The sequence below is a fragment of the Mchenga conophoros genome, linkage group LG17 (genome assembly GCF_057382185.1).
Source record: "Mchenga conophoros isolate Kocher_MC1m ecotype Shallow Benthic linkage group LG17, M_conophoros_male_GT1.1, whole genome shotgun sequence".
Taxonomy (NCBI): Eukaryota; Metazoa; Chordata; class Actinopteri; order Cichliformes; family Cichlidae; genus Mchenga; species Mchenga conophoros.
The window spans coordinates 8,929,930-8,955,387 of record NC_140542.1 but is presented as its reverse complement, the minus strand read 5'-3'; the positions used below and the strand labels follow the sequence as shown (position 1 = coordinate 8,955,387).

The following is a 25,458-nucleotide window of genomic DNA, read 5'->3' as shown; positions in this document are numbered from 1 at the left end:
GCCGCCTGCAGTGCAAACACTCAGTTAAAGCATATTATCCTCATAACTGGCATGAATTAACGCTGGAGGCATATTATTAGACTCCCCTGGTCACCTTCTCATACTGTCTGCAACTAGCCACTACAACACAAAGTACAAAACACACACACACGTCAGCTGACACAGCATTATTTCTGTAGCACACAGTCCCTATCACAACCCTTAATGTGCGTGTGTCTCTCTCTCTTTCACTTTTTCCCTCTCTCTCTCCAGTCAAATGTCAGCAAGTGAATGCCAACTCTATTAATATTTCAGAACCAATTAAATAAAAGCACACATCATGCATGTTTAATGTTCGCCTGCTGAGAGAGCCAAATTTGCCATTCTGTCCTCTACAGGTAGGCCAGGCTGGTGATAGATAGCCTCGTGTACAAATGCTGTGTTTACTGTTTTTGTTTTTTTTTAACAAATTATTTTCTCCTACTGATCTGGCTGAATGACCTAGAACCTATTTTATGTCCCAGCTCCACAGACTCTAGACAGGATGACCCTGTAAGCACAGTAACCCAGAATTTTCTAGACTTTCTGAACTAGTAACAGGACCCATAGAAGTGCTGTCATGTTCTCTAAAGAATGAATATACATTTGGAACATGGACACAGACCAACACCTGAAATGCAGTTCTGCACTGTTTGTTCTCACATTGCAATAGCCAGCTTGTAGATAGCTCTCTGTCAAACTCTAATATGTATTATCTTACATTGTCTACAGCCGTAAAGGGACCATGATGCAGTCAGAAGGACTGTAAAGCAGGCGCCATACAGATCTATAGTGCAGTGGTTCCTAAGCATTTTGGCTCCTCACCAGCTCTTCCATTAGATTCCTCTTCGATTCTGGTAAGGAGAATTTTGCAGAGCTATGTCAAGCTTTCCTTGTAAATGCTGGGTATATAAAAAAATGGACATAAAACACTGTAGCATAGACAAGCACAAACCCAAGCAAAAAGAGAGTCCCAATAGGCCAAGACGGATATTTAGGCTTTTCTGACTGAGGTCAGGATTGGCTTTTTTTTTGCTACGCAGCACGGTCTAAGTTTGTGATTTAAAGCAACAACAATCAATATGACAATGACGATGATTCAAATAACTATCAGCTCAAGGTTATGGTCATAGTGACAAGTCAATTCATCAGATTTCCCTCTTCAGCTCTTCAGAACCTTTTAGCATCATTCAGCTCTTTGTTTGGCCCAAAACTTGACGGTTATTGTTTACAGTGTTGTTTTTATTGTGACAAAGCACGTGGGCATTTTTTAAAAGAGCAATATCTGCTTAGCATCAAAAGGCAGACAAAGAAAAGCATTTTTCACAACTGCTGTTAACTCATGTGAAGTCTCACAGGGCCGTTCTGTACAGGGTGCACATGTTGCCCTTTAGACATGCCAGTTGCCCTTGTGTCCTACCTATATTAAGTCGATGACTGCCAGCTCTAGCTATCATTCAGTACTAACAAAATTACGAGAATCTTAATACTGCACAGTTCCACTTTAATGCTTTTAAGGACTTGATGATCTCTCATTTCCTTGTGACCAGCAAGCATTGAACAGCTATTTTAAGTCAGATATGACTAGCTAGGTGGCCCGGCTCACTATTTTTCATACTCGTTTAGAAAAACACTGCAGTTTAGAAAATTAAATTACCTTGTGGGCTGATGCAATTGCACTCCGCTACATGGCTGCGTACCAACACTGAGCAAAGTACATCAGTGTTAATTAAGCAGAGCACAAGAGGGTGGCAGTATAGGGAGGATCAAATCTGTAAGCTCCAAATGTTTAAATAACTAACTTTTTGAGAATCTAGCAGAAAGGGCAAGCTACTTCTGTGATGTTGTCCTATTAAGCACTTAGAAACGGGATTAAGTTTGAGCGGCAGGTCTCTCCCTGAAGGTAGACAAAGGCTGTGCGTTAAACGGCCGGACCGGCACAGTGAAGCAAACATCCCTGAAATGTTACAGTGAGCGGACGTCTTACTCAATGTTAATTACTATTACTGTAAAGGAAAAAGAGTTTGTTTGGAGAGGAATGAATTGGCTGACTGACAGGCTGATTAACATCCAGCAACAAATCTGTGCTCTGTGTCTGTCTGCCCATAATTCTCCCTTCATCCCGTTTTTTCCCATCACTGGCCCTCTCTGTCTTTACTTCCTGCCTAATTATCTGCATTAGCTTAATGACTAGGAGCCACTGAAGCTTCTGAGTACACCATGTATGTCTTACAGTCTGTGTGTTCAACACAGAGAGCAAAACGCTTTTTATGTTCCACTGCTTTCAGTCTCTGCAATAGATATACGGTTTGCCAGAGACTTTTTAAAGCAAAGTCAATTATACGACTGCTCTTACCCTCTATTCAGCGACAAACTGCTGAGCAGCTTTGTCAGTATTGATAAAAAGCATTTCCATTATCCCAACATTCAGTCGCCAAATCATATTAAACAGTTTGATGAATAGAATTCAGTCAGATATTAATTTGTGAAGGCATAACCCTGAACAGCTGTGAACTTTGGGAGGCCTCTTCTGCCCCCTGCAGTTCACAAACTGTAACTACATGCATTGAAAGGAGCTCAAACTGGAGATTTGACAGAGCTCCTCCAACTGCATTCTAATGAGCACACAAGATACAGACACAGCAAGTTTAACATGGGTGACATGAAACGGGGTAGATAAGATGGGTTATAACCTACAATTTATCGTAAAGAGCATGATTACATATCGACACTGCAGTTGCACAGAAGACTATATGTGCTCGCGCCACATCCATGCAAGACCATGTGTGCAAACACAAGTGGGCACCATCACAGAAACATTTCAAACATTTTTTTAAAAATACACAAGGTCTGTATTCACATGGTCCACAGAAACAAAACAACATAATGTTTTGGTTGTGGTTTCAAGAAATGAATGCAGCACAGAAAGTTTGAGTAGATTTGTCTACTAAAGGTACTACATGTAGCATTTTTAAACACCAGCAAAGTAAGTATATCATTGTAAAATTAATTATGTTATAAGGTATAGCTACCATCAAAGACACACTTTAGAAGTCGTGTCGTTTCTTAAAGATAACATTAAAATGGTCCAATCCCTCCACACTGCCTCCCCTCCAGTTGTGGCCCTTTTTCTAAAAATATAAACATGCTCACTTTTCATTCCTTCTGCCATCTGCTGCTTAGACCTCTGGCACTGTAGCAGTAATTGCACACAGGGATCGCACAGAGTATCCTATTAACGTTGACTTACTAACATTTTGTTAATGTTTAAATGCTGCATGGAACACCTTACAAAGTTTCTGTGCACTGTTAAAACACGATGTTTGAATTTCACCCAGTACAGTGAAGACATTCTGCAGATGTGTCTCACAGAAACGCAGAGAAACCTGCATGCTCATTTAATCGGAAGTTTACAAATGAGAAACGACCAAAAACACAAACAAATGAAGCTACGAACGCATGCCAGGATTACCTGGTAGTAGGCGTGACTTTGAGAATAGAGAGAGGAGAAAGGTGGGGCTGGGACTTCATTCAGCCTCTCTCCCTCTGGGTGAGGCCACGCCTCGTCATCAAAGGAAACCTCAGGTGATTCTACCTACAATGTACAGACATGAGCTCAACAAAGTTCGACACGCATACAAACTAATATGTTTAGGTGCACTGCGCTCTGATCATTGCACAGGTGTAAGACCGACATATACTTTTATCTAGAATATATTTCCTTCTTAATGATGGTTGTGCAAAGCAAAGGGAGAAAACAGAAAGTACGAATGGTCACATCTGTGTTCAATGGAAATTAAAATAGCTGAATCTCATTCATAGTCAATGATCATTAATGTAAACTTGGCAAAAAAAGTATAGAAATTTGTGTTTGGTGGATTATTTCTTTGTTGTAACAATGTTTATTGGCTACAAAATCCTATGCTGTTGAAAGCCTGTTTATTTCCCCTGAAATGGAGCCACATTTGTAAAGAAAATGCATTTGTGGGTTGTGCCAATGAAAAACTTGCCACACACACAACAGCCTGGCACCTGCTCCTCATGATGGTCATCAGCTCAGTCATATCCCGCTGTGGGATGTCATCCCATTCCTTGACCAGCATTCAAGTCAACCAGTGTGGCTGTGCTGGTCACTCTGGCACAAACAGCACAGCCAAGCTGATCCCACAAGTGTTCAGTGGGGTTGAGGTCTGACCTGCAGACAGGCCACTCCATCCTCTCCATTCACAAATTCTGCAGTTAGTCTGATAAATCCCACAATGTGGAGGCAAGCATTGCCATCTTGGAGGACATAGTTCGGTCCCAGACTGTGGAGATATGGGACCTGCCACTGGTTGCAGAGCCTCTTCTTGATATCTCTGCATTGCGATTGCTACCAGTGAGAACACGCCTCGTTTTTTCATTGAGGAAGATTCTGCCCCACACCATCACTTTGACACTATGATCCAACTGCTGTAGTCAGAATCTGGACGTAACAACGCTGAACATAACATTCCTCCAGATGTTCAGGTTCTAGTGCACATGTTACCGACACCAGCGCAAAAAGGCTTGATGGTGTACACCAGTCATGGCACCAGAATCTCAGAACAGATTAAACTGTTTGGCATTGACAGACAAGATCTGACAAGTCTCACACTCAACACTGCTCAAACCAAAAATGCATTGTCCTTAAAAATGTGGCTTCATTTAAGGGGAAATAAAGTTTCCAATCATATCATATCATATCAAATTTATTTGTATAAATTTCCGTACTTTTTGTGCTAAGTTTATTTAATTTAAAATTATGGTGAAAAAGAGGTATGATAAATTGTGAGCTTGGAATATTTACAGGAAGATATTATATTAATAAATCAGAGATAATAAACACAGAAAAGTATGTCTGTGTGCGTGTGTGTGTGTGTGTGTGTGTGTGTGTGTGTGTGTGTGTGAAGACAAGGGAAAAAAAGGTGGACGGGGGTGGAGGGGTGAACATGGGGAGAACAGGATGGCAGCTCCATCTGTCATACACAAGGAAGCCAGATCCAGCACCTGTGGTCACGCACACACACACACACACACACACACACACACACACACGCATGCATGAACACACACCATTTGGAGAGCAGAAGTTCCCAAAATAAACCAAATATCCAAATACACGCACACACATAGTTCCCCATCACAGATTTTATACAGACAGACAGGTGATGAGCTGCTGGAACGGACCGCTCTGCAGAAAGCAATGATGATAATGCAGATAATGATGCCATGCTGTGGTAAGGGCCAGGATATCAAGACCTCGAATGCATCTCCATAAAGTAAATGGAGATAAATGTGATAAGAGAAGGTCACAGGGGAATGAGCTTAAGTGCAGATGGCATCCAGCAAGAACGGCAGCCCAAAATTCTTTGGTTAAATCTGCAGGGGCATGCAGTAATTGATGATTGTCATTATTGTCAACAGAAGAATTGGTGTAATTTCAACAACAACAGAAAAAAAGTTTTAAATATAAAACGACAAGAAGGGAACATGCAGCCACAAGGTGGAGCTCCATGACAACTGTGTCTTCATCATGCTGACAAAATGAAGCGCTTCAGCTTGGTCCAAAGATCTCCCAGCGGACAAATACTGAACTTGTGCTGACTGACAACTGAGTCAGTGCAGAGACAATCAGATTACAGCATATAATGACTTAGATGTGACACCCCACTAATACACATCCTCCTCAGCTTTGGCTGCCAGCACTGAGAGCGGACGCAACTTACTCACAGACAGACACAGTACCACTACTGACAAAATAAAGACTTGATATATTAAAATTAACTGATAATCACACATGCCAGAGTTTTAAAAGGATGCATTAGTGCGGGAGACGACAGTGATGGGGACAAGTTAAAAAAAAGGAATTAAGAAAAGTGAAGAAGTGATATTAAAATCTGCTTATCCTTGTGAAAAAACCCTACATTCGTTACTACAATGTGATAGGAAGTAATTTGTCATTATCAGTGTGCATATAATTTTGTCTATTTAATGAAAAGACCATAATTATAATTTACCAGACACCAGTAAAGCTGACAATACACAGAACATCAATATAGAGCAGAAGGAAAAAGCATATACATTATGGATATGCATAGAGTGTGACCAACGAGTGTGTGTGTGTTAGAGAATACACAACAGTGTGCTCTCAGAGCTGTGCGAGTACAGAGACGCGAGCACTAATATGTGGACAGATACAGTCCAATCAACCAAAATAAAAAGATTACCAGGCTACGCGGTGCGATTAGGAGTGTGTGTGAGAGCGATAGAGCGTCAGAAAGGAAAGAAAGACAAAGCGGGGGGAGGCAGACAGACGCAGAGTGAGTGCAGAACAGAGATAGTAATGGGCCTCATTACTAAAAAATGGGACAAGCATTCGACTGAATCCCCTGCATGCACAGTTCTGCAAAAGTATTCTCCTGGTACAAAGAAAGGCTCTGTGCATGGAAGCAAATTTAGGGCAGTATCCGTGACTTCTAAGTACTTTCGAAAGAGGCCCATCTAATTCTGAAGTCATAGAAAAAGTTCCCCTTTCTAGCTGTCTGCGTCACCTTGACCAGCACCACAGAAAGTCATCAGCTCCAAACATAGAAGGTAGAGTAATGAGACCCCATTGCAGAATAAAATCTCAATATGTTTTGCGGATTATCACCCTATCAACAATAGGACTGTAATATTAGATCAATTTAGACAATATCAGTGAACATCAGGGATGTGATGGCAGCTAATTAAACAGGTTTTTTTGCTGTAAATATTTGGGTTAGGTTAGTTTGAAAACTTCAAGCTTTCCAACAATACATTCCTATAGACAGGGGTGCACATAAGTGGTTCGCAGGTGTGCATGCGCTGTCATAACAAAAGATGCCCACCAGATAAGAAGTTGCAACACGCGTTTGCGTACATAAGATTTTCTGGAGGGGGACAGCTGGCTTCAAACAAATGCCAGCTCACCTCCTGCAACCACTTTTCTGAGAATACGTGCTTCTTTTGCGTTCCGGACTCCTTCTGACATTTCTCTGGAGGTGGAGGAACACCAAAGTAATTGCTTAAAGGAGCTTCTTTGACATCTTTACCTCTAAACAAATGTGTGTCCTCCTCCAGAAAATCCTATGTACGCAGACGCGCGTTGCAACTTCTTATCTGGTGCGTGTCTTTTGTTTTGACAGCGCATGTGCACCATCTTGACTTTCAGTTTACTACGTTTTCTGCTTTTTTAAAACAAAATCTGCTTTTAATAGCTGAAGAATAACACATCTTTTTCATATTCCGGCAACTCAAAGCATTTGGAAAATATTGTGGTCTTGGTTAAATACTGAAAAGACCAACCAGGGCTGGAGGGATGAATATGTTTATTTTACTAATGTGAGCCACAACCGCATAGCCCTTCTCAAAATGGTTTTGTGGCCGAAAACTAACAACACACAGTGATCAGAATGTGAACCACACCCTGCAAATCTGGAATCAATTTTAACATGTTGCTTAATGGAAAAAAACAAAAAACAATCCAACAAAACACTGCTGTGTATATACCTAATAATAGGAATTATACCAAATTATTAAGGGAGACCCATGATGCTCACTTCCGCCTACTTTACTAGAGTAGCTTTGCATGATTGACAGGGACAATAGTCTTGATTTATACAACACTGAACCTTGGTGCAACCCCTCAGTTCATCTGCTGTCTGAAAAAAGCTCTTTCAGCTCCCTTCTTTAATGACCTTTAAGTCAACTTTCTCCTGATTGGCTGTCTCTCTTAAACTGGTTTGAACATCAGGTTCAACATGTGTCTGAAGTGACCCTTTGGTACAGAGTCAAGAGCGCATAAAAACTATGAAAAAAGCAGCATTCATGCTCATGTATCATTTTGCCCGTATAAATACAGAAAAGCATTATAGATACTGCAAACACGACAAAATCCTGAGCTGTCATGTGAGGCATTAGCAACTGACTCATGCATGAATATATACAGTGCTAGCTTCAGGTATGACACTATGTTTGTCTGTGTTGTAGAGTCAAAGTCACAGAGACAGGCGGCCAGGGTTAGTTACCTGAGCAGGCGTGATGTGTGTATGAGTGACATATCCATGAACGTGTTGAATCTGAGATAGCTGACGCTCCGCCACCTGAACCAGCTCCGCTCCCCGGAGGTCATTGTGGCGACCGAGAGAGCCGTCCCTCCCCAGTGACCGTTCCCTTTCTCTCTCCATGGTTCCAGCACTCCCTTCATCTCTCCTCCAGGTTCCTCCCTCCCTACCCAGGGTCCCTCCATCCCTCCCCAGGGTACTTCCTTCCCTCAGCTCTCTGGCTACTCCCATTTGGTGATGCTGGCAGGGGTGATGGTGGAGTTTTGGGGCACCTGGTGATGCCCCTTCCTCTTCTTGACACCGATACTTCTACAGTCAGAATGGAGGGGAAAAAATGCGAGGAGGGAGGAAACCAGAGGGAAATTCGAAGGAAAAGCAAGTAAGGGCAAGGAAAAGACCCCCAGAGACACAGGAGCAACAGGGCAGAAATGGTTGGAAAGATGGAATATAGTAAGATGGGATAAAAGGAGGAGAAAAAAGGAAAAAGAGGAAGAAAGAGATTAAGTTTGAAGACAAGTTCAGAAGCAGAAAAGCTTCAGTAAAGCTGGAAAAGAAGAAAGCATTAGTGCAAATCCGCAACCAGAATAAAAAAGCACAGCAGAGCACGAGTGTGCGTGCACACATGCATGTGTAATGAGATGTTTTTGTAGTACAGTTTGTGTGTGTAAGCACATGGCCCAGTCCAGGTGTACACTCAGCATGGGAGTAATTGTTTCCTGAGCTTTCCATATCATACACATGTGAACGTGAGCACACACACACACACACATACACACACACATATAGAGGAAAGAACAGAAGTTTGCTGGCAAAATAAGATGCAAAACTGAATAAGGACAGTGAGTAGTTGACTGACTGCCTCAGGGAAAAACTGTTTCTTTCTATCCTTGTCATCGCTCTATACCTTCATCACGCCTCTATGCCTTCCACATCTATGACTCTCACTGCACAAAGTCTTATGAGTTTCTCTCCTTGCTCTGATTCCACATTCCCACACACTCTCACTGGCTTCCTTTTAATCTTTTTTTTAAAGTATTTGATGATGTTTCTGCCTAACTGGACAGAGTAAAGCAGAGGGAGTTGGTGAAGCATGTGGGGGAGGGATGCCGGGTCCTTTGCTAGTTTTTGAATCTATGACAGTTTGTGTATACTGTGTAAAAACTGAGCCAGCTGAGCAGCAAGAAAAGGGACACGCTCCTGTACACTGATTAGGTGGATCTGGCTAAAATCCTTTATCCCTCATTAATTTTGCTGTTAAAATCTAAACCAACCGCAAAAAGAAGATACTGATAAAGAGGCACAAATGGGTTTTAAAGCTTCAAGACAAATGGAACTTGAATCCTCCGATCATATCATGATAACAGAGTAATTTCAGCTAATATAGCAAGTCAAGTCAAAAACAAATAATCTAAATAGAATCTAGTTCCACATAATATATTATGGGCTTTGGACTCGCAGCTTGAGCCAAACCCTGGTGTGAAATTGAAGTCAGAATGGATTGCATACAGTGTGAAAAGCTCCTTTAAGAGGTTTGTTGCTCTCCCAGGGTAGACTACTTGGCAGCTAACTGCATGCAGACTCAGTGTACTGCTCCTATAGCAAGACATACACCAGTTGAGAAGTTTACTAATGGCATGTCTAAAGGCAAGAATGGGCACATTTAATATATCAGAGTTTTCTCTGATATATTAAATGTGCCCATTCTTGCCTCCACAGGGGCAGGAAAGACGCTTGTTTGACTCTTATTTTCTCTCTACTTCTGACTGACATGCTTTTGGTCTTAGCCGTCAGCACATTTCTGTTCACTTCCACCAACCATTAACGCTGCAGTCTTTCAAGACTCATACAAAATACTTTAAAAAGTGTTAATTTTTAACTCCACATATTTATTCTGGCCCTCAAATATTTCTGATGTACTGCACTTCTGTGTTGGCTTTATTTTTCAAACCAGGAAGTTACATACATCTTATACACTTTTTGCTGAAACCTATGCTTTTGGCAGCTGACATATGCTGACCATATTATTTCTATTTTTGTCCAAGTTTAATATGTATATCACTGCTGTGATAGTGGTGAGGTAGAGAGCGTACAGCCCGATCCGGTGGGGAGGTGTGGGATGCCAGATCGGGCGCCCCTCCTCTCTGCTCTCTCCTATCTTGTCACTTTTTTCTTACTTCCTTCTATCACCTTTTCTATCCCTGTGAAGAAGTGAGGCTTCATAAATATTAAAGAGGTAAGTATTATTTCTCAGTTGCAGTGAATTGATAGAAGAAAATAAATTGTAGAAAACTAAACAGAAGAAAGTAGAAGAGAAATAACAATTTAACATAAATCAGTGACGCACTCCAGGGCCTGGTCAACCCTGGCAAGGCTTCCTTGGATGAGGGTGTCTAGTGATAATGGTCGAAACACCCGATGAATTCAAGGTCTACTACTGACGATGTGTCTCAGTTTTTAATAAGATAATCTAGATCAGATCTCCAATCCCTAAACATAACCAAGGAAAGTTAAAAAATGGCAGATTAGCTTGGGATGAAGGACTCAAATACCCTGTGAAGTTGAGGCACACAACGATGTGTCCCGTTGGTGAAGTTTCTGGGCTGCCTTTCCTCACAACAGCCAACCCTCAAGACTGTCTCCATTGGAAGCAACGCATTATCAGGGATCGTAGCATCAAGTCCTTTTACTGAATCAGAACTAAAGCTATACATCTCACAGAAAATAAGGAAGATTGTGAGAGTTCCTGTTAAGGCTCTGTCAGAATTTAGGAGCTAGGTACCACAAATGTGAAATAGAGCTAAATCTTTATCTCTGTTCTTGAATTTTGGGACAGAGAAGACAGAAAATTTCTGTTTGCTTGTGTTTATGTGTTTTTTCCTTGGAATAAACCGTAATAAACCCAAAGAGATCCAGTTGCCTTGTTGCCTTCGTTTTCAAGCTCTCAAGACTTCAACGACATAGATGACAAAGAACCTACACAGAGACAGAGAGTTGTCTTTATTTTGTCTTGTCTCACTGTCTTGATTGTCGTCACTGGTTTCTTGTTTTCTTGTTACCCAGCTGTTTCCACTCTCTGTGTTAGCTCTCAGTGGTCATTGTATAAATAGCTGTGCCTTTTCATTTGTCCCTCTTTACTGTGTACCTGCCTGTCTGTGTCCCATATGTTTTCCAGATCTTTGTTATGTTGTTTTCTGAGCCCTGTTTGCATTTGCTTTTAACTCTGTCTCACCATATCTTGCATTGAGGTCTTGACGTACTGAAAGGCAAAAAAAGGTGAGTGGGACATTTTATCTACTAATATATAAGAATACAATAAGCTAGGCTGCTAAGCTTAGCAGCTAAGACAGCAAAGAGAAAGCACTAAGAGTTTCCTTAGACTTAAACTTCTTGTCAAAGTTTTGGTGATGAATATATGGCACCCAGAATAATAACCATACAGTTTGAGGGAGATAGGTTAGAAATGGCTTTAGGTTGGGCATTTGGATAATGCTCTATGTCAATACAATGTCGTAGTAAACTACAGGAACAAGTGTGACTGTGTGATTTATTGTAGAGCTCCCACTGTGACTCTACAGTAACTACACAGCCCACAGTGCTAATTAAACTTCTTTCCCAAGAGAGTATTTTAGACAGTTTGTGCAGATCTGAGCACACTGTTAAAAACTGTTACTATGAATTATTCAGTATCAAATCTGATATACTCCTAATTCAACAGACTAAACATTAGTTCATTCAAGAAATGTAACCAATACATTAACACACCGATTATAACAACTATTAGCTGACAAGGGCTCACCAGAGCATCAGCGCACTAAAGCACTATCACTACATTTGACCCTGCAGCTGACTGCCATCTTGGTCAGCAACAAGATGCCAAATCTATTCTGGATATTGTGTTCAGAGGCTGTGAGTGGGTGGCTGCTTTTCACAGGAGAGCACAGAACAGTATCAGCTAATTTCTGAGAATTCAAATGGACAAGGCTGTGTGTATGTGTGCACCCTGTCTTGTACACCCCCCCTTACATACTTTAACCTCATTTACACCAGGATAAGGACTAAACACCGTTGTGATCTGACTCGATCTCAAGACTTTCAGCATATTTCATTTCCTCTCCAGCGCTTGCTAAGATCTTCCTGCTAATTAGTCAGAAATGCCTCAGAATGCTCCTGAAAGCAGCGTCTGAACAGCCAGGCGCTAAGACCATGAAGAGGCTCTGGCTCACACTGTTGTCACAACACTGCCTCTACTGCCCTCTGCACTCGCGCACACACATACTCAGTCATAATCCTATATTCTGTGTTTTTATTTTTCGCATGGCACAAGAACACCTCTGAATGAATGGATGCATGAATGAACAGAGACACCAAATAGGTCTCTTTTCACATCAGTGTGTGGGTTTCTGGCTGCTTGGCTATTAGCAGCTGAGCATTCCTAATCAGGACTAGGACTGTGCCTGCAGAAAGCCCGCTGACCACACACACATACACACACAGAAGCAGAAAGACAGGCGTGCGCACTGAGACTGTCATGTGTTAGTGTGTCAACCAGTCTTGCATAGCCAGAAAAACGTGACTAGATAGGGAGCAGATTCAGCATCCTAGTACATGTTTATGTGTTAGTTTGTGTGTGTTTGAGTGTGAGTGTGTGCGCGTGTATGTGCGCAGCGTAAAGCCAGGCATTAGTCACGCTTGGTGAGATATGAAAGAGCAGGGGATCCTCTGCCGTAAGGAACTTCTCACACACACACATGTGCCTTCATCCTTCTCTCTTTTCTCCCACATCTCGCTCTCTCTCTAATAGTTCACTGGAATCAAGCATAAAGCAATTATTTCCAGAGAAAAGGTGATGACCACACTGATTTATCAACAAAGGCAGCAAGAGAACAAATGGTTAAACAAAATGTTACTCGATCAATAAATCAATGGATACATTTGTCAAAGAAATTGCTTTTTCTCAGCTTGTACAACAATTATGACAGCTTACAAATGATTTTCTATCCGCACACTATTGATATATTTTCAATAGCCTCTGATAAAAATGTAATTATTATGAACAACATGAATATGAAGCAAAAATTATACTATTGAAAGCCTCGATGGCATTAAGAGGAGGACTGAATAAAAACACGTGATGAAATTAAGCATGCAGCTGAGAAGGTAAAGTAACATTAGCTGCTGTTTAGTCAATAATGTCTGTCAAAGCTAAAATATGTGATCTAAGAATTAAAATATGTTTTTACAGAAGATTTCCCTCGCATGACTTCACAGTGACTGAATTGTCTCCAGCAAAAACACAGGCCTTAAAAGAAAGAGAGGAACACATTCATCTATTTTGAATGTGTTCAAATGTCTGACCTAGTTAAGGTGACTTTGATTTATCTTCTCAGGCACTTAAACAACATCCAAAATGGACACATTGCTTGCAAGGTAAAAGCGGCAACAGTTCATGTATTTAAAATATACTCTCCCTTGCTTTTAGCTAGCTTTAGATGGTAGCTTGAGATGGCCAGCAATAGCCAGTCACTGCTCACATGCAACTATAAGGTATTTTGAGATGCTTTTTGATTCAAAGGTAGGAAGTGGTGCAGATGGAAGCAGAAGCGCTGTAAGTGGGCCAGGCTGCTGACTAAGCTAAAGGCTAGCCCAAGCAGATCAGCTGTTCCCCTGCTTTTTTCAGCCAACTTTTGGTCAGAGCAAAAAAAAAAGTTAGACTTTCTCACGCTAGGAGTGAGTATACAAAACATTAGACACTGTCCTGCTTTCATCTTACCAAAACCTGACCTAGTAAGTTGACAGAGAGTCCAGGTCAGGAAAGGGTGGACTCCATAGTTGTGCACCAATTGCTCTGTAATTATTCAGTGGCAAAAGAATATATTACAGTGGCATGATCATCAGTTGACCACTATGCTTTCTATTGTAGCAGTCCCTTAATGTTTGGCTGACTGGCTAGTTTTTATGATGCCACATCAAGCTAATATAACTTCTAAGACTGATTTCTGCTCTATTGTGTACACTGTGGCTGTTTGATGCAGGAATTACTTATCTCTCATCGCTGTTCGAGGCTTTTAGTAAGTTAGGAAAGTGAATGGTACATTCAAAAGCCCATCTGAAGCTCATGTAATATTCAGTTATCTGTTGTTGTGTTCAAACTTACAGCCCAACAAATTTTGAACATTTAACCTGTAACTAGTGGCCAAAAAAGCTGCTATTTGCGATGCTACTGTTTGTTATATTATTATAGACCATCGGCTAATATTAGCTATTTGCCAATTTATTTGAATCTGTATTAATAAATTAAAATTAAAACGCAAAGAGGAGTTCTGAGAAACACCCTGCAAACATGTTTTTTTGTGTTGACCACCCTCTGGTGTTGGTAAGACATGTTTGGAATGTCAAACAGAAAAAGCAGCTGATCAGACGAAGGTCAGGCAAAGCGTAAACAAGCAAATGAATAACTACACATGACAAATATTAGGGAAATCGCTTTATGTTTCAATATTTTGAAAGAAATATATGTTTTGGAATATAACAATAAAAATCTTATTTTAAATTTTATCAAATCACCAAATATTGCAGGAGTGTAATTATGCATTATGACATATGCAAATACTGTGCACGTATACGTATTTGGAAAACTGCACCTGAAAGATGGAAGCTTTACTACAACAACACAGTTTTTCTAAAATCTCAGAAACATCATACTAACCGTGCAACTTTCTTCTTCTCCTCAGGATACACTCAGTTTTCACCCTGTCCAGATTTACTCCCAGAGGACAAAACTACAGCTCTTATTGCACCCACACCCGTGTTGACTCGGGCTCCTTCTCTAAAGCTCCAGTCTAACAGTTGTCTCCTGGCCTCCCTCTATCTAGCAGGCTGTCATACTGAGGTGATCTAATAGGACAGAAGTGAAGTCCATACACTTTATTATGGCCTAACTGCTGAACTGTACAAAAGCAAGCCAAGCATGCACACACACAAATACTTTCAAAGACCAATGCTCCTACTGCATCTTCTTGAATCGCAGTAGCGTACATCTCTTTGTAAAATAAACTGCCTCAAAGTTTTTCACATTCAAATAAAACTAAACTAAAACTATCATGACTGATAATTTTCTCCCCTTGTGTCTCAAACCCCTTTCTCAAGATCAGGTCTACTTTTCACTATTTAGGCAAGTGTACAGACCCATTTATGAAGCCATTTTGGGGTTTGCTGCGTGTTTAATGACTATTCAAAGATGCAGCACAGTGTACTAACACTTCCTCCACATCAAAGCACTGCTCCTGAAGCGCTTGGGTGGAGCTTTAATATTTCATATGTTGATTTTCCACTCAACTGTTTCAGAGTACTTGGTACGACTATGATTGCCAATTTTAGCCCAAGCTTATTCGTTTAGCACAGGTTAGTGTTATGTAACTAACAACAAAGTATAATGGTGACAAATGTATTCATTTAATAATGGATTAGAAATGAACTCTGAAGCCTTTCACATTCAAAAAGGAATGAACTAAAACATTGTAGCAATAGCTAGAATACAGCTCTACTGACAAACAAAAGAAGGGACACATAACATTGTCTAAGTATTTTCAGCCTTGCAGGTGTGTGAGGCTGTCCCAGCATGCACCATGGAAAATACAGGATGTTCCCTCGCAGTGCAAGAGGGTTATTATATGCTTAAGATGCGTTAAGAAAATCTCTAGGTATAACACTTTAAAATATGATGTCAACATTCATGCTCCTGGTATATGTTGAAAAGTCAACTGATAGGGTTGCAAACTATATATTTGGTAAGCTTTATAAGTAAGAAAGCTAAAGAATCAACTTGGCAAAAGCAGCAAGAAATTGCAGAAGTGTAATATCCTGATGTGTAGGAGTGTATCACTTAGGCCATCGACTGATGTGGGCTGGCACTGAGATCAGCTGATCTGTTGGGTTTGCGGCTTAGCTTGACTTTGTGACCTGCCTGAAGTAACACTTTACTTACTGGATGTTTTCTTAACTGGGAATCTTTAACAGAAATATAATGTGTAAGCTGAGAGGCCTCACCAGCAAACAGGACAAAGACTTTTTTAATGATTGCTCTTGACAAGTCAGTTTTAGCTTTGAATATTTTCAGAAGTTACCGTAAATTGATATATTATGAGGTCAGTATGCTACTTGGGCAAATAATTAAAGATCAATCACAAAACAGCAGTCAGATAGTGAAAACAATCATAAGTTTTAGGCCAAAACCAACTATTAAGTTCTCATTCTCAATGATAATTAAAGTAACAGACCATCATACCAAAGATATCAAAATTACGTCTGCATTTAGATACGATAGTCTAAAATGAGGCCCTGCGTACTATGCGTGATCTCTAAATGAACTGAAAAGGCACGTATTAGCTGCTCACATTTGCAGTATCAGGAATTAAGAGGAAGATGTTGGTAATAAGCTGCCTGTAGACCTTGTAATATCAAATCAGACAGCAGAAAACAAACCTGCCTCTCTCTTTCTCTCTCTCGCTCTCTCACACAGACACACAGCTGGAGCTCTCTCGCTCTCTGTCTTGCTCTCTTTCCAGCTTCTAACTCTTACCTTAGTTTACCTTGCCTACAAGCCCATTAATAAACTTACTCATTACCTCTGCCCTTCTCTCTCAGCACATTTTGCCTAAGTCAGTGTCTCTCTCCCACAGTCCATAACTTCACCTGTGTGTCCCTCTAACTCTGCCGTACTCACAAACACAAACATGCATAGCTCTCTACCTACCTTGCATCCAAACATCAGAGATATGGTGTTGTTGGTGCATGCTACTTTGCAGTGGCACAACATGTGGCTAACGTTAGCTAGCTGGTCCCAGACTTGGGGGGCATCCTAGCCTTCATACACACATTTCACACTCACACACCTCCACACATTCACACAGACACATGCACACATGCACACGCATGTGTTCTATCTACCGCGCTCCATCCTGTCCCACAATCCCCCACTCTGCTGCCCTCCCACCCCCTGCCCACCCCCCACCGCCTGACTACGGTCCTCAGCTGTGGCAGGCCAGCGTCCTCTCCCTCACGCTCTTCATCGCTCCCATCATCTTCATCAGTGTAATCCTCATAGCTGGTCAGGATGCAGGGAGCACCATGGTCACTGTCTGCCCGTGTGTCAGCAAATGTATGTATGTATGTGAGTGTGTCAGAAAATGTTAGCACGTGTGTGTGTGTGTGTGTATGTGTGTCTGTGAGTGTGTTTTCAGTATGTTGTTATTGTCAGCATGTGTGGGTCAGTCTGTCTGTGTGTGTGCATGAATGAGTGTGTGAGTGCATCTGTGAGTGTGTAAGTATGGATGTGGTCTCTCTTGTCCTCCTCTGCAGCAGCAGTCCCAATCCTCTATCTCCTCTCTCTCTATCAGTGTGAGCAGTGTGAGTGTTTGCCTCTCTCGTTCTAACACTACCCTTCTCTCTCACTCTCTCGCTTTCTCTCTCCTGCTTGCTTTCTTTCGATGTCCCTCTCTCTCCCTCTGCTTGCCTTGTTCACTTTCCCTCAGTTTGCTCCACTGCCTCTCTTGGCCCGCCTTTCAACAGCGAGATCAATGAGCGAAAAGGAAAAGAAAGAAAGACAGAAAAAAAAGAAAGAGCAGAGACCTGCTTGCAAAGGTAAACGGAGAATTAAAAATGTGTCTTCTCTCTCCCTGCATTTCTTTTACTCTTTGCACCTCTCTCACTTTCTCCCTGCTGCAGTAATGCTCTGATTTGTACATCCATACACTCCTATATGCACAGAGTGAGGAAGAGTAAGGAAATGATATAGTATTATAACGGCTAGTGAAAACTGAGCTGATAGAATATTGCACAATAAGGGAAACATAAAGAGTAAATAAGTGAGGCAGAGACAATGTTATTACATCATCCAGAGTCACAATCCATGATACATACATGCAAAGAAATACCACTGGAATAACTCGTTCATTTGACATTTGAACACAGCGCTGTTGTGCTGGTGGCACTGAGCCATTTGAAACCACAGGTGACAGTGTGATCACGGATCAGAGGAAACACGGTGTAAAAAAGTCATCAGATTTCCCAAAACACTAAAAACAGCTGAAAAAATTTGAATATAAAAAATGAACCTGCCTCTTGCTCACAAAGCAGAGCGCAGAAGCAGGCAAGGTGAAAATTTGGGTCTGACACACAGATGAATCATAAGAATCACAAAAATCATATTAAAGTTCTCATATCTAAGTGTTTTATTCTGAAAATAAGTTGGTCTTAACATCATCTTGTTTTGTGGTTTCCTACTTGCAAGCTACCCAGATCGCAGGTAGGGCTTTGGCTGTATCACACTGCCCACACTAATAATGCTACACAGTTTTATATGATTAAAAAAAGGTGTAATCTGATGAAAGTCCAGACATGTCTGAGAGCGAGAGCAGAGTCACAGCCTCCAATGACAATTTAGCTCCTAAAAATGTTCCTGCTAAAGGTGGAAACAACAAACTTGAGGCAAAAACCCACTGGGTGGGTAAAGGTGGGGTTTAAACCACTGGTTAAAAAGCTTGTCCCAATATACAACATCATTCATTTTTATTATGTTACAGTATTGTGCAGGGTCCTGAAGAGTTACAAGGTTATGTTACTTTAGTTATTGTTGAATTAAAGTGATCACATGACTTCAAGCGAATTCTACTGTTTTGGTCAGCTGACCACCAAAAAGTGCAACTTTCAAACTAGTTAAAATGCTTCAGTTCACTCTGTTGATTCAATCAGACAATGAACAGCACATAGTAGAAGTGCTGTTCATATGTGTGTGCTGCTCTAGGATGAAAGGTGAAAAACATATCTGTGCATGTCATAGCAGGTTTTAATACAGTGAAATATAGATATTTTTTAGCTCATAGCATCAATTATTTAATCTTCTACTAACTGCAACAATTGCAAGTGCACATTCATCATTTATGAGCTGTTGTTGCAGTCCGTTTTTTGATGACGTCATTCTGCATTGCAACAGCTGAGCAATTTTTACATCTGGACAATCCTGTGGGTTTTTGTAAAAAACCTGTTTGATGGTATTGCTGGTACATCTCCACAGTGACAGAGAGGGCTACTGTTATTGTTGGTGTAAACATGAGCAGGTTCCTTGCAAACACACTGTTAGTATGTAGTGGAAACTGAGATCCTTGCAAAACTATCTTACGAATAGAAGTCTTAACTCGAATGAATGAACAAATACGTCTAAAGAACCTATTAAAGTTCTGATTGATTCTGTGACAAAAACAAAGCTACTATCAGCTGCTCCCTTATTTACAAAGAGGCACCACAGCAGGTCGCTCTGCATGAGTGATGTGGCATATTTTTACACCGTGCACAACCCCAAAGGGATATGTGTGTCCTTTAGGGAAATATGTAAACCACTACCTATTACTATGTGTTTACTATACATATTAGGGTAAAGAACTCCATTAAAACTAAATATTCATTTAATAATACTATTTATTAAATAAATATTAAAAAATATTAAAGTCAGAACCGCTATAGTTAAAAGTAGTTATTTCTACCTAAAGTGCTATGTATTTGGTGTTTGTATTTGGCTCCATTCAGGGAACTCCTTGCATTTCCGTGGACATGCATGGAAAGCTGGAGTTGAGGAGAGCAGCAACAAGACCATGGCTGAACACAGAGCAGTTATGACTGACAACTGGTATGAGACTGATGTCTGTCTCGAGTTAGATACAGCATGGAAGGAGAAGCTTGGGTCAAGATAAGTTACAAAATGGCCTGCAGAAACCGTAAACAAGCGAAACCAACTTGAACCGTGTCCTCGATGCGATTTTTCAATTGGATGCTATGCCATCTGTTATCAGCTAAATAAAAACAGTGAGGTGGCCTCGAACTGAAATCTGCTGAGTTGCCAGGAAGAGCTTTGTGTTCTGCTTCAACTTATGCTGTGCACAGTTTTTGCCAATCCCCCACCCTACGTATGTAAATTTAGCGCTGTAGTGGCCACAGTTTAACCTGTTACTTTCCCAATAAAGTCAAGGGGAAAACTTCCAGTTGTTTAGGGTTTTTTATTCCAGACCAATAGCAAATATATTCAATTCAGTCATATAAAAGATAAGCAGAATTAACGCTTTGCAGCGCTCAACTTGACCAACTTACTTGAATCAATTTACAACCATGTCTGTGCCGACTCATATAGTATGTAATGAAGAATTTGCAGGAATTTAACAGGTGGGCATCAAAGACAAAGACAGCAAGCACAAAAACATATTATTCACTTCTGCTCCCGTATTGAATAATGGTGAATTTAAAGCAAAACTGACCTCTGACCTCACCTTTTGGATAATAAAGAAGTCATCACTTCATCATTTTTTGCAACACAGCTTCAAAGAAAAGCTTTTGAACTGAGTGCCGGTGTTCTTGAGTTACAGCCAAAATATTTTGTGGCTGTTATACGTGACCATGAAATTCAAATAAGTTTATCCTTGAGTCCAAGGATAAACTTATTTTTAACAGAAAGACAGTCAATAGATTTAAAGAAATTCCTTCAAGACTTGGGTCACAGTTCAGCACATTTTCTTCTATTAATCAACTAATTGATCCACTAACAGATAAATTAACCACTAATTAATTTAGCTCCACAACAGCGTGTAGCTGTTTTACGTGTTGTAAATGCCAAGTCTGAGAACGGAGCAGGCAAATGGGGGGTAAAGGGCAGAGAAAGTCAAAGAAGTCAAAGCGTACTCCTTAATCAAGCTCTTGATGCTGATGGCTGAGCCATCTGGACCATCACACATGCAGACATGCAGACCTAGACACACGCAGTAGTCTCTCTGTGGTTGCCTTTGCCTTCTCACCTCCACTTGCAAACAAACAACACAGCATGAGAGAGAAAACAGAGAAGGCGAAACTGTGCACGAACAGAGGGGCTGAAGTGAACAAACGGTGACTCTGAGGTCACAGGGGCTAATTTTATAATACGGAATAGAGGAGAAGCAAAAGGAAAAATAAACTGATACCATCTTACGGTCATTTTATAGGCTTATTGGCAAACTAATCAAGCCACAGTTTAAGATTATGGCTGTATTTAAAACTGAGTGTTAGTAATGGCAAAATATTTTTAGATGCTATTCCAGCTGTACACAGATAAAGGAAGCACCTGGGTGAGCTAAAAAAGTTTAGAAGTTAATGCAGGTAGACAAGTCCTGTAAATAATGCAATGACACAAGAGGTTATTTTAAGCGTTTCATGGGAGAAACACTGTGTTTTGGATCCACTGTGAGATTTTTAAAAGCTATATTTCCTGGATGTCATTCTATAAACCATGTGATTATTGACACATTTCAAAACCTCCTAATTTATCCTAGTCTGGGAAAATTTGCATTTTTTTTGTAGTGAACCAGACTGCTGTTTTTATAGCTGTATATCCTGAATATACCCCAAATGCCCTTCTTTTCCTTTCCAATATTTACTGTGTTACGGTGATATTTTTTCAGTAGTGTGCAGAGCAGAAAATGTAAATTTCTCATTAACTAGATTTAGAGTGAGTCAGGACTGTGCGACATCACTGGATGAGTGAGAGATTGGCCATATACTACTACTAAGTTATTATACATATATACACTAACGTCTTTCACGTCTCTCTTTCAGTCCAGAAACCTGAGACTGGATTTCTCCAGAAGTCAGCACAGGCTGAAGTGCCTGTCTTCAAATAGCCTTGGTTTTTGTGATAACCTCGCACGGAGACCAGCGATACAGTGAATCCCTCTGTGTTTGGCAAAGAGCAGATGGAGCTCCTGCTGATCTGTGTGCAACCACACACACAAACATGCATACATCTGGGATGACCTAAGGGGTTCTAGATCATATGGCTCACAGAATGTACTGGGAGAGTAAAGCTCACATCGGATCACAGACCAAATTTCCTGAAACACAGAAATAAAATAACAGCAGAACACAAAAAAGAAAGAAAGAAAGAAAGAAAGAAAGAAAGAAAGAAAGAAAGAAAGAAAGAAAGAAAGAAAGAAAGAAAGAAAGAAAGAAAGAAAGAAAGGAGGATGAAGGGAGTGAAGAAAAAGGAATAAATGACAAATGGGAAAAAGCAAGAGAGAGAGAGAGGATGCTACCTCATGAGCCTAGCAGGCATGCACTACATGTTAACATTAGTAGGTCAGCCAGCACAGAAATAACTACGCTGTGCGGATGTGTGTGTGTAATAACCTCATACACCCCCTTCCAGCCAATCGCTGTGGATTCTCCATTCTACAAGCCAACCAATTTAAAAAGGCACCATACATCAAGATTTTAAATATGGTCACATGATCACCTTTTACCAGCTGTATATTCAGTTTACACATGAGTGAATTCCCTTTAAAATAGAGCTCATTGTTTCCTCTAAAAGCTGAGTGAGGGCATCAGACTCCTGCTGAAACCTTGTAGCAGTAGCAAAATAAACATGAGGCAGAAATGAATTATAGGACATCTGCTGTTATCTGCTGAATATTTTATAATAAATAATGCCAAGGGACATGTCAGCTGACTGTGTGTTTAAATAGCAAACGTGGATGTTTTAAGTCACTGCAGAGAAACAATGTGAAACCCACTCATGTCACTGAATTTGTTAGACAGACAGTGCCACAATGTGGCAAAACACAGGCACTGCAGTACTTGGTTATTGTTCCTTATATATTTATATTTAGTTTTTAACACATCTGTCATCTATTCATGTAAATGTGGGGAAAAAACAAGTGAAATTTCTGACATGACAAATGTTCTTCCTTCTTCTTCTCAGGCATCGCCACAGTTGATCATCTGAATTTCACCCTATCTCTACCATCCTCTTCTGTCATCACTCTGCATGTTCTCCTTTACTGCATCCTTTACGTGAATCTTCTCTGTGATCTTTTCTCTTGTCTGCTTCCATATTCCGCATGCTTGGTCCAATTGAGGACACAGCACAAGGCTCAAAAGATGAGGACACTGTTGAAGAATTTGGGATTGTGGAAATGTTTTAGCTATTTAGTCATTTTATTTCTTTGGAACTGACCAAAGAATTTGGTTTTCCAGTTTGTTTGTGTTCTCCTGTAACACCTGAAAAATTTTCCTCGTCACAATTAAGATTTTAGTTTATCATTTATGCCCCTGTTATTTATTTAAAATGATGTTATATTCAAGTTCTGCCCAGCCACGTCTTTCCCATTCGTCAGGAATCCTCTCACTCTCCTGGCTGTGGAAGACTCAGTCTGGTTAAAAGGTCCACCGCCCACTTTCCTTGATATCTCCATAGCACCACAGATAGGTCATCCGGGGGCAATCGCCTTTACACTCTTCATCCTCCATCATAGCTGCCCTCATTTCCTCCTAACTAATCCTTTGGACTTCCTGATTCACTAGCTGTTCTCCATCCTTCCACTCGCTCTCATTTTCTACATACATGAGCTCCTCAAAGTACTCCCTCCACTTTCCAAGCACACTTCCTTCACTCATTAGTTCATTTCCACCTCTATCCTTAATCACCCTAACCTGCTCTTTCCAGCTTGGACTCTCTTCCTTCAGCCTCACATAAAATGTAACTATAAGCCTTTGCCTTTGTCACCTCTCTCTTGTCCTGTCCTCCCAGTATTCCTGTCTACCTCCCAGAGTATCTCACTTTTCCTTTGTCAACCTCTTCGTTTGAACCACCAAGTCTTCGTGTCTTTTTCCTTTAACCAGAGGTTATACCAAATATCCTCTAGGCAGCTTCCCTCACCACGTTAGCTGTACTATCCAAGAGATCTCTCCCTTACCGACCAGATTTTGTCTCAACTGTTCCCTGAACATTTTTCAACTTACACTATTTAATCCTTGCCTCTAAGTTCATTGGCTACCATCCAGTGCTGCCTCCCCTGACCCAGACTTGCAGTCTCATATCGCTTTTAGATTGGAGCAGATTCCTTCACTCTTATGCATCAATGAACTTTCCTCTCTCTTCCTGAAATATGTGTTCACCACAACCATTTCTATCCTTTTCACAAAATCCACTGCCATCCTTTATACCATAGCTACCCAACTCCATCTCACCCCTGTTCCCTTCACCTACATGTCCACTGAAGTCTGCTTCAATCACCGCTCTGCACTAAGCAGGAACTACATTAAAAGCAAAGAATTAATTTAAACAAAAGGCCACGTTTCCTTAATTGTGACTGTCTGAAGCAGCATTCAAATAATTCTGATTATCAGAGGTTTCTTTAATTAAATCAACTTGGAGTTATTGTCCACCAGCTTCTAGCAGAAAGTGAAAATATCAGAAATCCAAACGTTGTTCTAAACAATGTCAAATCAAGATGAGACTGAAGGGCAGTGCATGGGACTTCAGAACCTTTTTGATTATTGAATCATTAATATGCAAAAACAACCAGGAACAGCAAAAAGAGAGGATCAATACACTGAACTTTGTTCACTGACGCACAAAAAAAGTTGCTTCAGAGTTTGCTTGTCTAAAGAAGGAGAGGTCTCTAAACAATTCCTTAAAAGTTACCTGCTTAGAGTTGGATAAGGTCAGATTACACTACCTTGTAAAAGCATCTACAAAGAGTCGCAGACACTGCAGATTAGTAGTTGATCTTAAGGCACTACTTTTTAGTTATTCGTGACAATTTCAGTGTACAAGGACATCAATATAGAGCCACACATGGACCCGTAGATTTAAAATAGTAAGAGAAGAAGGTCTGAGTGATTAAAATCACAAAGGTTCAAAGCAACAATTGCAGAGGTAACAGGGTTATTTCAGTTTGGAGGTGTTTAGCCTTCTTTGGAATTAGACAAGTGACCTGAATCCAAAAAAAGGTTAACACTGCAGCAGGATAATGAGCCAAAAACACACCCCGAAGCTTTACAAGAAACAGCCGAAGACCAGCGAAAACCAGTGAGCGCTGACTGTCACAGATTTTCCTCCACAGTTACCAGTCACAGACTGGCAAAGCCAAACATTCCTAATATCACAACACTGACAGATTATGCTGGAATAAAAATGTACAGGACATAACTTTAAGATATAAAATACTCTGAAATTCATGCAAATTATTTAAATAATCAGCTATTAAATTGTAATATTAAAAAATATACATTTAACCAATGCATTATTAGATATCACTGGCTGACTGAAGGTACTAAGAAAGAAAAAAAATAATCTATCATATAACCGGAGTAGGCTAATGCAAAAGTCAGGGATGTAAACTTGTCAAAGTTTCTGTGTCTTTAAGACACTCAACTGTAATTTTTAAATCTTATTTCTTCTGCACCCTTTGCATTTATAGTATTTGCTTCACTGCAGAATTCAAGTGTTCCTATAAAACAACTTTCTTATAACGTGAAACAA

At 40.5% G+C, this 25,458-nt stretch overlaps 1 protein-coding gene across 6 annotated transcripts in view; it reads right to left on the bottom strand.

The window, feature by feature from the left end:
- Nucleotides 1–25,458, bottom strand: part of LOC146555046 (discs large homolog 1-like protein) — a 114,747-nt gene that overhangs the window by 75,070 nt on the left and 14,219 nt on the right. For 2 of the 6 annotated variants that reach the window (XM_085252529.1, XM_085252525.1), the window contains 2 exons: nt 8,088–8,432; nt 3,491–3,613 (listed from right to left, as the gene is read on the bottom strand). The exons of 2 other annotated variants lie outside the window; for them this stretch is intronic. In XM_085252529.1, the coding sequence (XP_085108655.1) occupies nt 3,491–3,613; nt 8,088–8,432 (468 nt within the window). Of the gene's footprint in view, nt 1–3,490; nt 3,614–8,087; nt 8,433–16,875; nt 17,092–25,458 lie in introns of those variants that run through there. 2 more of the 6 variants (XM_085252526.1, XM_085252528.1) reach the window with 2 other exon arrangements.